The following is a 12,121-nucleotide window of genomic DNA, read 5'->3' on the forward strand; positions in this document are numbered from 1 at the left end:
TGCCTCGCCGTAAGTCAGCTAGCGTAGGACGGTGGTTCCCAATTTTTCATTTTTTTTTTTTTTTCGTTTTAGCTACTGTACTCCCTTTCAGTTATTTTCTTTGATGGGTACTTGTTACTGGACTTTTTTTTTAATATATATATATTTTTTTTTTTTCAAGAAAACTACGGGAGTGAAGGACCAAAATATGCCACAAAATTGAACGTCATGTAGTTTAATGACGTAAAAATAGTAAACATGAATCACATACATTTAATAGAAAATAACACAGTTAATGCCACTTTTTTTTCCCTGACCTTTCTGCTTTTCACTGTTTAAGCGCTTGATCTTAAGAACAGACCTTGGACTTCAGGGTTTAAATGAAATTAAACTGAACATTCAGCATCTAAAAATGTAGTATTTTCATTATTCTTATTACATATTTTTATTTCCATTTTCTGGTGTGTCAATCATAATCAAAATAAAACAAAAAAAGACAAAAGTAGAACTGTTGAACAGACAGTAGAACCTGTCAGTCACCGACAGTCGCACATTACTAAAATCGCCAGGAGCGGCCAAATAAGTTGAAAAGTTTTTCTTTTATCTCAACGTATTTTCAAAGCCGAGTTTGATTCATAAACAGTAGATAAATGTTAAACCGCAGAGTTAAGTTTCCCTCCAGGTGAAGATCATTCCTCCATATTCCATGTGATGTGACGTCACAATGTCAAACCGTTTTGATAGAGTTCAACCTTTAAATCTTACGTGTTTGATACACACACACCTGGACTCATTGTGGTGTAGGCGGCGTAACACGCGAAGAAGAAAAAGCCGACGTCACTTCCGTAAACAAGACGCGGAGCCTTTGGAAAACTTTGAGGGTGATTATCTCAGGAGCACAGTTTGCAGCACCCTCGTCATGAACAAGTCATAGCTTTAAAAATATTGGCTTGATTCGCACAACCTGACACCTTGTTTTGAAGCTCTGAATCTCTACTTTCAAATGACATGCGGTGGGTCACATCTGGCTTATTTTAACTACAAGCACATGGATATCACATGTCCTATACTTACATTATTCAAGATTCAAGATTCAAGATTCAAGATTTTTATTTGTCACATACATATACATACTTCCATACATATATGCAGTGAAATGTAATATGTATTATGATCCATAACATGAAATCCAAACAAATGAACATCCGCTGACACCTACATATGAAACAACAACTTTGGCCCACACGAATCCTGTCCTATTAATCTATCAATTAGCTATGATTATCATAGATCACTGCACACACACTTCACAAATTTAGCTTAACTGGTTAATTAGTGTGCACGCATTCTGCATCGGGAAGGGAACACCAGGCTTTTTCAAGTCGTTTTTTTTGCCTCAGCCGCCGGAGCCTCGTCCTTTTCTACTTTGATTGACATACAGATGCCCCCCCCCCCCTTTCTCACTCTTTGAAAAGCTGACCTGATGAAGGATCCTCCCCATGTGTAACGTGCACAGCAAGCACTCTTTGATTAGCTACGCCACAGCACGGAGCATTTTTTTTTTCCCCCTTGTACAGCAGTGTGAAAAGACGGGGGGAAAGAGCCAAAGCAGCTAAGCAGAGAACATCAATTGTAATTGCATGTGAAGCGAGGCAGGGAGGGAGGGAGGGAGAGAGAGAGAGATAGTCAGAGTCAGAGACGGAGAAATGTAGGAGAAGGCAGAAAGCACCTCTTGGCCATATGTGGCCACTCAGCATCTAGAGCTCTGTGCACTCACAGCCCCGACCGAGCCAAAAGCAGACGACGGAGAGTAGGCCTTGTGTCCCGGTTTTTAAGCCGCCGAGACCCCGAGGGGTCTCCAGGGGCTGAGGACCGACTAGACAAGATGGGGGAGAGCGGGGTGAGATGACAGCACACCTGGGGGTTAAGGAGCAGGAGAGACGGAGAACGCAGGAGAAGAAGAGGGAGGGAGGGGCACGCTACTGTAGCTGTAATGGGCCTGGCTCATGCCTGTGAGGGCCAGAGAGCTGATTTAGTGTGATGGTACTCTCGCTGCGTTTTCCTCTTTATTGATCCCCCTGACATGCACTCTCATAATACTGCCGAGCAGGCAGAAAAAGGAGAAGCCGGCTTGCTAACCAAAGGAGAGAGGTGGACATTTTGTTGTGATAGCCCAGGTTACGTCCTCATTAATGGCCTTGGGGATCGGCTCCCACGCCTCGGCGGTTCTATTAACTCTCTGCTCTGTTTGCCTACTCTGGATACTTTGTCAACACCAAATAGTGTAACTGACACCATTGATAAGTTTAGCTTAAAAACAATCCGAAAGGCTACCACGACGGTTTCACTCATGGTGAATATGTCCTAATTTGTTTTTGAGCCATGATCGTTGTCTCACGTCATCCGTCTGGCTGCCATGTTTAATCACACGGTCTCTCTCCACCCCCTCAAGTCCATTTTTTTGGCCCTTTCCCCTCCTCCCAGAAATGTAGTAAAAACAGCATCAATAATTAATGATCCAATTAATAGTTTACACTGGTTTTCATTGAGTTGTCAAAGTGATGGAGAGCCCGCTGCTGGTAAACTCCGCCGCAGCTTGCGCTCTCGCCGCTCGCCCTGAATCAGCACTTTGCGGGGCCTCGGAGCCGCGGCGAGGAAGCGGCGGAGGCTGGGGGCTCAAACTGCTGATGTTCACAATTTATGGCTGTGATGAGTTTCCCGCTCCCTGAAAAACGCCGCGAACACACACAGCCTTGCCAGGGGATCAGGGCCCCGGTCATGGCGTGCCACTGTCAATAACCCTCCCAGGGATAAACGGAAGGAAGGCCGAACGCACTATTCTGCTGGGCTGGCACATCTCCACGCCCCCCCCACCCCGCCGCACGATCCATTTTTCCCAGGAACGTAAGCCGTTAGTTCCAGGTGAAGGTTGTAAGAGCACAATAGCGGTAAGAGTGCGCTCCATGAGATCACCGGGACGTCTACTTAGTGTGTCACCGGACCTGCTCATACACGACGCCTCGCCCACGAGATGATTTACACACTGTGTGATTCCCACAAACAAACACAGGCCCTGAGCTGTTTGGGCTCGGTCACATTAGGCAAGCGGCTCGTTCAGCACAAAGTGTCTGCCCCGCTAAACTGCATCCTGGTGTTTGGGCGGCCGACAGAGCAGCAGCTGGAAGGCAGAGAGGGTAATCACTGTTGTCAGATGTTGGTTACAGAGGGCCACGGAGGGCACAGCTCCATCCAGGGACATCCATAATGTTTTATCACGGCGCCTGTGTACAGTAAGTGGTTTTAGCACTCCCCGAGACGGACGGCCCGAATAGTGATAGCGGAGTGAGAAAGGGAGAAGGAGAGTAGCGTGTTTGTTTGGCTTGCGCTGACCTTGCAACACAAGAGCCGCGGCCTCCAGATAGGACGCAGAAGTTTTATTGCCCTTGAAATCCTTCAAATCTGGGTTGATGGATGGTGTTACTACTAATGATCTTATATTACAATGAATTCTACCAGCGCTTTTTTCCCCTCTTGTGAGGGTCTCTTTATTGATTGCCACCACTAACACTCAGAGGACGTACACAGCGTTGTGCCTCCAGCTTCTGTTCACTATTTCTGTTATGTACCCCCCCCCCCCCCCAGATTGAATCCTCTGGTAGGGTGGACGTTTGAATAGGATAAAAAAAAAAAAAAAAACCTGTCCTCTAGATCCGTTAGATCCTGAAGCTTCTTTGCAGGGTCGGCGAAGTGTGGCAAAATGTGAAGTGTGCCACCCACAGGGTGGCATGAACGCCGTGTTTTCAGATGACTGTACCCCGAGCCTGCAGTCATAGGGCTAGCTATGGCACACGCACACAAGTACAAGGTACAAGTACAAGTATGGGCTGTCATTACAGAATATACATGTATGTAGTTTTGTGTTCAAATGGCTGTACCTCTTGTTGCAGTGTACTATACCAACAGCATCAACAGCTGTTCTAGTATTAAGTTTTTTTGTTCATTCTTTCCGCACACAAAAACACACACACACACACACACACACACACTGTCGACCCCCTCCACTTTATCTCCGTACCAACTCTGCTGGGAATTTGAGCCCTACCTTCAAATTCAATTTTTTTTTAACTCTTTTCAATTAGCTCAGGTTTGTATGGCCTCTTAATCAAATTTGAAGTGCTCCTCAGCTGTGTGTGCATACACATGGGAAAACAGGGTAAATCCGGCAAAAAAAAAAAAAAAAAAAAGATGACAAAATTGTCACATTCTCACTGGCTCATAACAACGACAGCCGTAGAGGGAGGGAGATAAGATGACAAAGCTAAAGGTCTCTGTTGCTCTTTAAGGGGTCTGACCTCTATCGATCTCCTAGTAGCCATGATGTATCTAGATGTATTTCAAAACTCGAAAACCACAATGTCATACACACGTACATAGATACATCTACAGTTTCACATACGCAGTACATGCACACACACACACAAAAAAACTATTCTCTATCACTCCTCTGGGTATTAAAAGAAAACCAAACAAATCCTGCACATAGTTCCATTATAGCCATTTTCCCAGGCTGTGCATTTCTCAAGGCTGGTCGTCCATCCATGCTTATAGGGAAGTTGCAATCAAAATCCAATCTTAAAAGACTCTCTTCAAACTCTCTCTCTGCGGTGCACTTTAGATGGAGGTCAGTTAAGGCTCCCAAGTTAAACATATTAGAGATCCGCCCGGCTTCCTCCCTCACATCCAGCGGCCGATAAGATAGAGGGGAGGCTAACTTTGTTTGGAACAAGCATGGGTTGCCGCCTGCCCATTTGAAGGTAGTGCCCCGGTGGAAAAAAGAGGCTTTGGAAACGAACCCTAGATGAAAACAAGGAAAAGCCTATTGGTCTCTTGCTGCTATCCCTCTGCGTCCTCGACCAAATGTTGAGAAGTTTTTGGGCCGATTGAGGTTGGAACCGTGAAAATGTGACGGAGGGCTTCGACCCTTGGTGACTTTGGGCGTCCAACAGACCGTCCAAGAGGAACGGAGAAAAGTACAATTCCAGACCGCTGCGTTCCTTTCGAAGTGGTAGAGTACAGGTGTGTGTGTGTGTGTGTGTGTGTGTGTGTGTGTGTGTGTGTGTGGGTGTGTGTGTGGGTGTGTGTGTGTGTGTGTGTGTGTGTGTGTGTGTGTGTGTGTGTGTGTGTGTGTGTGTGTGTGTGTGTGTGTGTGTGTGTGTGTGGGTGTGTGTGTGTGTGTGTGTGTGTGTGTGTGTGTGTCTGTGTGTGTGTGTTTGTGTGTGCGTGTTACGTGGTATGAACGGCATTTCTGTCCATAAGTGTATGTTGTGGCAATGTGGTGTCCTCACCGGTACCTTTTGCTGTCCTCTCTTGTGTGTGTGTGTGTGTGCGCGCGTACGTATGTGTGTTTGTACGTATGTTTGTGTGTATGTGCGTGCGACCCCTGCCCCGCTCCCTTTCCGCTCCCCACCCCCACCCCCACACCCCCCCCCCCCCCCCATCCCCGTCCCCACCCCCTCGTCACAGGAGATTTGGATGGCCATTGGTGGGACCATGCGTCTTGGCATAGCAGCGAGGCCTCCCCAATGTCTTTGGTGAGACATGCGGAGCCCGGCCGACCCCCCCCCCCCCCCCTTTTTTTATTCCTCTCCCCCCTCTTCCCCCTTCCCTTCTCTTCTCTCAGAGTCTTGTGTCATTCCATGTTTCCTTTGGTTTATTTACACCTTTGCATGTGTTTTTTCTGTTTTTTCTTTCTGTTTTTTTTTTTTTGTTGTTTTTTTGTTTTTTTTTATCCAACACCTAGGGGACAGTCAAAGGGGAAAAAGAAAAACTATTGAGCAGGCATTTATGTCTGAGCCGACACACACCTTATCTGAGAGGCAAAAGAAAATGGTGCGCTTTGGGGGACACTCATTTGAAGAGGACTTGGCATGGTGCGAGCCGCAGGTTAAAGACTCGGGAGTTGATACGTGCAGTAGCACTACCCTAAACGAGGAGCATAGCCATAGTGAGAAGGTACTGAGAAAATTGAGCCTGCTTTGTTTTTGTTCATTTATTGACCTTATGGTTTTACCCTTTCAGTCTTTGTTTGCTTCCTGTCACTAATTGTAAATAGCGGGGATGTTTGTCTTTCTGGGGGGTTTTATTTGACGTTTCAAAAATTTACAACCCTTTTGTGATTTTTATTTCGATGACATTCGGCAGCACTTTGCTTGGTGTCGCCGGAAATTTTTATTTGACTTTTTTTTTTGTTTTATGTCTTTTTTTTAATTTTTTATTTTTTACGGGAGTCGGGGACTTTTTAGCTTGCTACTTGCTATTTTGCACCGTAGATAGAAATGATAACAGTGTTTTCTGAAGAAGAGCATTGATACACCCCCTCCCCCACCCACCCACCCTCCCCGTTTTGTCATGGCACAAAAGAATGTGGGTCTCCTCGCTGCATGCTCGTTCTCTCTGCGTAACCTTGTGTTCTTGCTCTGCAGTAGCCATATTGAGCAGGTTAGGGAAACACACCTTCACGCAGGGCCCCGCCCTCTACCCACCCCCACCCCCTCACCCCACCCTCACTCTCCTGCCCTGTTGCACACCTCTCAGGACCCCCGCCCCCTGCCCACTCCCCCACAACCCCCAACCTCTGCACTCACTTCAGTACCAAACCCAAGACGAAAGCACACTCGAAAGAAACAAGGAAAAAAAAAAAAGCATCAAAACGAAACAAAATAAAAAAATGAATCGGGGAAGATTGGATTTGTGTTTGCACCGACCGATGAGGAAGTTTGTTTTTCTTTTTTCCCCTTTCACTGCCATGTCTGTGATCACACCCGACTACCGTGTTTTGTGGCTTTGACTCTCTCTCTGCTGTCCTTCACGCCTTTTTTTGATCTTCCTTAAAGAAAGAAAAAAAATCAATCAATCGCCTCATTGTTTATCTCTCAATTGGTTTGTCATAGAATGCCGACCCCCCCCACCCCCCACCCCACCCCACCTTTTCCATGGTAATGCTGTTTGCTTTCTCCCACCCCACCCCACCCCACCGCCCGCCCTCGGTACTCCACTTGCTGCTGGTCATACCATGCGCTTGTATTCTGGGGAGCGTTGGAGCGAGGCCTGCTTCTCTCCGGAGCCGGTTTCAGGCGGAGAGTTCGGGGGGGGGGGGCTGCCTTTCTCTCTGCATGGATTGCTGCATGAAGCTCCAACTCAGCCCTCACATCGGCAGGTTCACACAAGCTCGGGAAAATGTGAAGCAAAACAACAAAGCCCTTTTTGACAAGTTGTAGAAGGTAGAAGAAGTGGCTGTCGCTTGAATTTGGCACCGTTGGCAATACGACAGCACTGTCTATCTAAATCCCTGCAGGGTTTGTGTGAACTTTCCTTTCCAAGTGAATCGGCACACCCACCACTCCCCCCCTCTGCCCCCCCCCCCCTTCTCCGTCACAATGGACAATCATCTGTTTTGGTCTAAAGTGATGAATCCTAAGTGGATGAGTTGTAAAACACGAGGTGTGTTGCTCTGACCTTGTAGCACCCGGTGACATGGCAGCCGTCCAAAGATGGAGATCGCCTAATAGGGCGCATTTTGCTCAACAAACGCATGAAGGATGGAAGCGTGCCTCGAGACTCGGGAGCTCTGCTGGGACTGAAGGTGAGCTCTCTCTGTGTGTGTGTGTGTGTGTGTGTGTGTGTGTGTGTGTGTGTGTGTGTGTGTGTGTGTGTGTGTGTGTGTGAATGAAACAAGTAAAAAATACTTAAAGGTGAAAAGCAGAAAAGCCGTATGAACAAAACAATTTCCTTTTCAACATAATGTTGAAATGTTCAAAATTGCCACATTCAGTACCGTCCCTCCTGATCAGCTTATATGTGTATATTTGTTATTGGATTTGATGAGGTTCATATAATGTCTGTTTTCCATTTTCAAGGTTTAATGACATTTGCAGACTTAATTATGGGATGAAAACCTTAAAGTTAAATGCAGGTGAAATGAAACACGGTTAATGAATTGCAATTTTTATTATACTGATAAAAAAATATATATATACAAAATATATAATATATACAAAAGTTAAATTGGCAATGCGATAAGAAAAATTTGAATTGTTCTGTTTTAATGAATTTAAAGTGGCTTTTAAATAATAAATACAATTCTAAAAATATATTTTTGTGTTTAGTAAATCCGAAACCCTTGTTTGCTCATTTGGAATGTAGTATGTAAGCACTGTACACCACGCTGGCATGAATATCCCATAATGCATCGGGTGTGTCACAACTACAACTGTAGATGCTTGTGATCATGTGATTTCACTCTCATTAGTCACTACTAATTATAACACTCAATAAAACAAAATAAAAGCCAATCTGTGACGCTGAATTCTGTCGTCCTGTCGCGTGGCCCCTTGACTTCCAATTATCAATTACATAATTTACTCAGAGTTAATATTCATGAGAGGCTTCATTCGCCCCTAGATGAATATTAATGTGCGGTGTTTGATATCAAGTGCTGTAATTTACCAAACATGGTCAGGAACCAAATTTTACTGTAGGTTTAAACTACAGTTCTTAAATTGTTCTTATATCATCAGCCATTTATTATTATTATTATTATTATTATTATTATTATTATTGTTGTTGTTGTTGTTGCTATTAATGGTAATAATAATAATATACTACCATAACTATACATTTAATTTAAAAATGTAAAGTATTAGTTAATTTAAAGTATAATTGTATTATTAGTTAGTATAATATTAGTATTATTTAACTGTTTACAAAAACAGATAAATAAGATTTATGTAACATGGTATTTTTTCGGATTTGAGAGCTGTAATTCACCTTTAACTAATTTGTGTGTGTGTGTGTTTGAGTCAGTGGACGCAAGATGGGGAGGGGGGAATCCTTACTGATTGAGTGAGGTCTCTGAAATGGCATATTTGTGTCTCCGTGTTTGTGTCCGCTCAGCAGCAGCCCGACGCAGCCCCCAACCTAGACAGTCGGTCCATCAGTCAGGCTGCCATCCCATGCCGATACTGTCCATCTCCCTTGCTCTCTCTCTCTCTCTCCTGCTCTCTAATTCGCCCCGCCCCGCCCGCGGCTTCGTGCCTGTTACATAAAGCCATTTCATTTAGCAGACCTCCCTAAGCTCCTTTGTATGTTGGCATTCAGCTGCCATTAGGAGGGGATTTTTTTATTCGCCCCATGCCCGTGTAGACTGAGTGGGCCACAGCAGGATGGCTCTCTGTTGGTGTGTTTGTACGGTTGTTGCCCACGGGCAGGCACCGCTGCAAAGCAACAGATAGTACTATCAGATGACATAAGGCTGTTTCTTAAGGAAGCATCTCTGGTAGGCAAAAGGTTCAAGACAAAACCCCCACAACATGTGATAAGGCCAGTAGTTTCTATCTCTGGTCAAGGTACTATTGGTCGTTTTTGGAATGTCTGGGACATTTCCATTACTTTTCGTCACAAAAAAAAGAGAGACATAATATGTGCCTTCTATCGGAAAACTTGGAATGAGATTTTCTCATTTTCAAATTTCCTAAATTCATCCAAAACAAACATGAAAACTGAAACATTGTGCGAAAACTCCTCCTACTGCCTTCAACACAGGAATAATCATGTTTTCTAACTGTTGGAGTTCAAGGAGTATCCTGACTTATTATTATTATTTTTTTTTTTTTACATGAACATCCATTTGTTCCCTCTCTCCTTCCACAGGTGGTGGGTGGTAAGATGACAGAGTCTGGTAGACTATGTGCTTTCATCACGAAAGTGAGAAAAGGAAGTTTAGCAGACACTGTCGGGCACCTCAGACCAGGTAGAGAACAAAAGAAACATCTCTTCAAACTCTCTTCTCGTCTCTTTTTAGGGACGGTTCGCTCTGAGCGTCAGAGCTTTACGTCTCCTGTGCTTTTCCCCAGGTGACCAGGTGCTGGAGTGGAACGGGAGACTTTTACAAGGAGCCACATTTAAAGAAGTTTACAATATCATACTGGAATCCAAGCCTGAGCCCCAGGTGGAGCTGGTGGTGTCAAGGCCGATAGGGTAAGACCTCTCAACACAACACCGCACGCAATTCACAGCAATTTTCATAAGAATGATAATATATATTCAGTATATATATATATATATATATATATATATATATATATATATATATATATATATATATAATAAGATAAAAATAATTTTGCTATTGTCAGGTGAAAACATTGCTCTACATAGAGCGATAAGCAGTTTATGAGTATATCACATTTCTACTCTTTCAAATGAGCTAATTACAGTATTTATCTATAGGAAATAGTGATGTATATCATCCAGCCTATACACACACACACACACACACAACCACAACTTGTGCTATAACTGTTTAATATATTGTAATAACATTCTAGATATGTAATAATTTAGTAATAACATGGTCATAATTCAAACCTACTCATCCCTTGTTAATGTTGTATACATATAATTGTATTTATACCCACAGCCAATAACAGAAATGATGCTGCTACTTAGCCCCTTCCATAGCCTTTTGATTTTATTATACTGTGCATGGAATCACCTCGTACAGTACATGAAAATCTACTGAGCGAAATAAACTGATTTTGATTCTGATAGGGCTGTGCTCATAGACATTTTTTGGACTATTCAACCAATTTTTTGGACCTATTTGGCTCTATACAGTAGGGAGATCAAATGCAAGGCAGCAGAAAGCCAGAGCAGAATGCTTGGACAGGCAGACGTTCACAGATGTTCTTTCGGGTGTGGCGTGCTGGAGTGAGGTGGGTGGTTGACTTGGGTGAGGAGGGGGCCGGGGGGGCAGCAGCCACTGCTTTGCCTCCGACCAGCCTCGAACTGCTTAGGGAGCCGTCGGGTAAATGAAGACTAATGCGGTGCTTAGGGTCATTAAAGCACAGTGCATTCAGCATTTGCTCTTATTGAGCCCCCAATCCCTTCCTCATTCGCTCTCCTCTCTCTCTCTCTCTCTCTCGTCTCCCTCTCTCTTTTCATTATTTCAGAGATATTCCGAGGATACCGGACAGCACACACGTCACAACTGGAATCAAGTGAGTCTGGTCTGGCCGTGTCATTCTCTCCTCTCCTCTTCTCTCTGCTCTCCTCTCCTCCTCCTCCCTTATCTCCCCCTCCTCCCTCCGCTGTCTTCTGAAGCCGTGGCTCTCGTTTAGAGCCCATTTTACCCTATTAATCAACCCAGAAACATCAAGCTCAGGGAGCGTCCGAGACAAGAGTGGATTCCATCATTCTGACACTGTAGATTGCTTCTCTTCTCTTTCCTTCCCTCTCTCCCTCTCTCATCTCTCTCGCTCTCTCTCTCTCTCTATCGATCTAGTTAGCTACTCGAGCACTCATTGCCCTCCTGTTAATTTTCCATCTTTTTTTTCCTCCTCTCTCCTATGTGAAATGTCAACTTTTACCCATCTCTTTCCCAATACCTTCCTGCTACTCTTTGTGCTACCGAACCCAGCACACACACACACACACACACACACACACACACACACACACACACACACACACACACACACACACACACACACACACACACACACACACACACACACACACACACACACACACACACACACACACACACACACACACACACACACACACACACACACACACACACAACTACGCTACCACTACTGTACATGAGTCCACAAAAGAATAAATCTCAGCGTCCGTTCCAGGTTCGAGCTCTTTCGAGTCCCAGAAGATGGATCGGCCCTCCATCTCCGTCACGTCTCCCATGAGCCCCAGCATGCTGCGAGACGCCCCCCAGTACCTGTCAGGACAGCTCTCAGTAAGTAGTCTCAGCGGTGTAGCTTTCACTCATTCACAAAAAAAACATAGTAGGTATCACAAAGTCTCAAAGTCATTATTATTGAAATATTTGTGTTTTGTGTTTTTTTCAATGCAATAACCTACATACGTGTACACCGTACACACAACAACTTCCCCACCCACCCAATAAAAAATATAGACAAAAAAAACAATAAATAAACAACAAAGGGAAAAGACAGAAACGAAAGGTTATTACATAGATTTTTTTTTACAGAGATTGTGAGTTGTTCATTCAGTTCAGTCTATTTACTGATTATGGTTCCAAGTCTCTAGGTCAAATTCCAGG

At 44.4% G+C, this 12,121-nt stretch overlaps 1 protein-coding gene across 1 annotated transcript in view; it reads left to right on the forward strand.

The window, feature by feature from the left end:
* Positions 1–12,121, forward strand: part of rims2a (regulating synaptic membrane exocytosis 2a) — a gene marked incomplete at both ends in the record, with an annotated part of 136,497 nt that overhangs the window by 70,969 nt on the left and 53,407 nt on the right. The window contains 7 exon segments of the mRNA XM_080005848.1: positions 5,780–5,991; positions 7,502–7,621; positions 9,688–9,787; positions 9,891–10,014; positions 10,989–11,019; positions 11,021–11,036; positions 11,682–11,794. Coding sequence (XP_079861974.1) covers positions 5,780–5,991; positions 7,502–7,621; positions 9,688–9,787; positions 9,891–10,014; positions 10,989–11,019; positions 11,021–11,036; positions 11,682–11,794 — 716 coding nt within the window.

Source organism: Zeus faber (assembly GCF_960531495.2).
Source record: "Zeus faber genome assembly, chromosome: 8".
Classification (NCBI taxonomy): domain Eukaryota; kingdom Metazoa; phylum Chordata; class Actinopteri; order Zeiformes; family Zeidae; genus Zeus; species Zeus faber.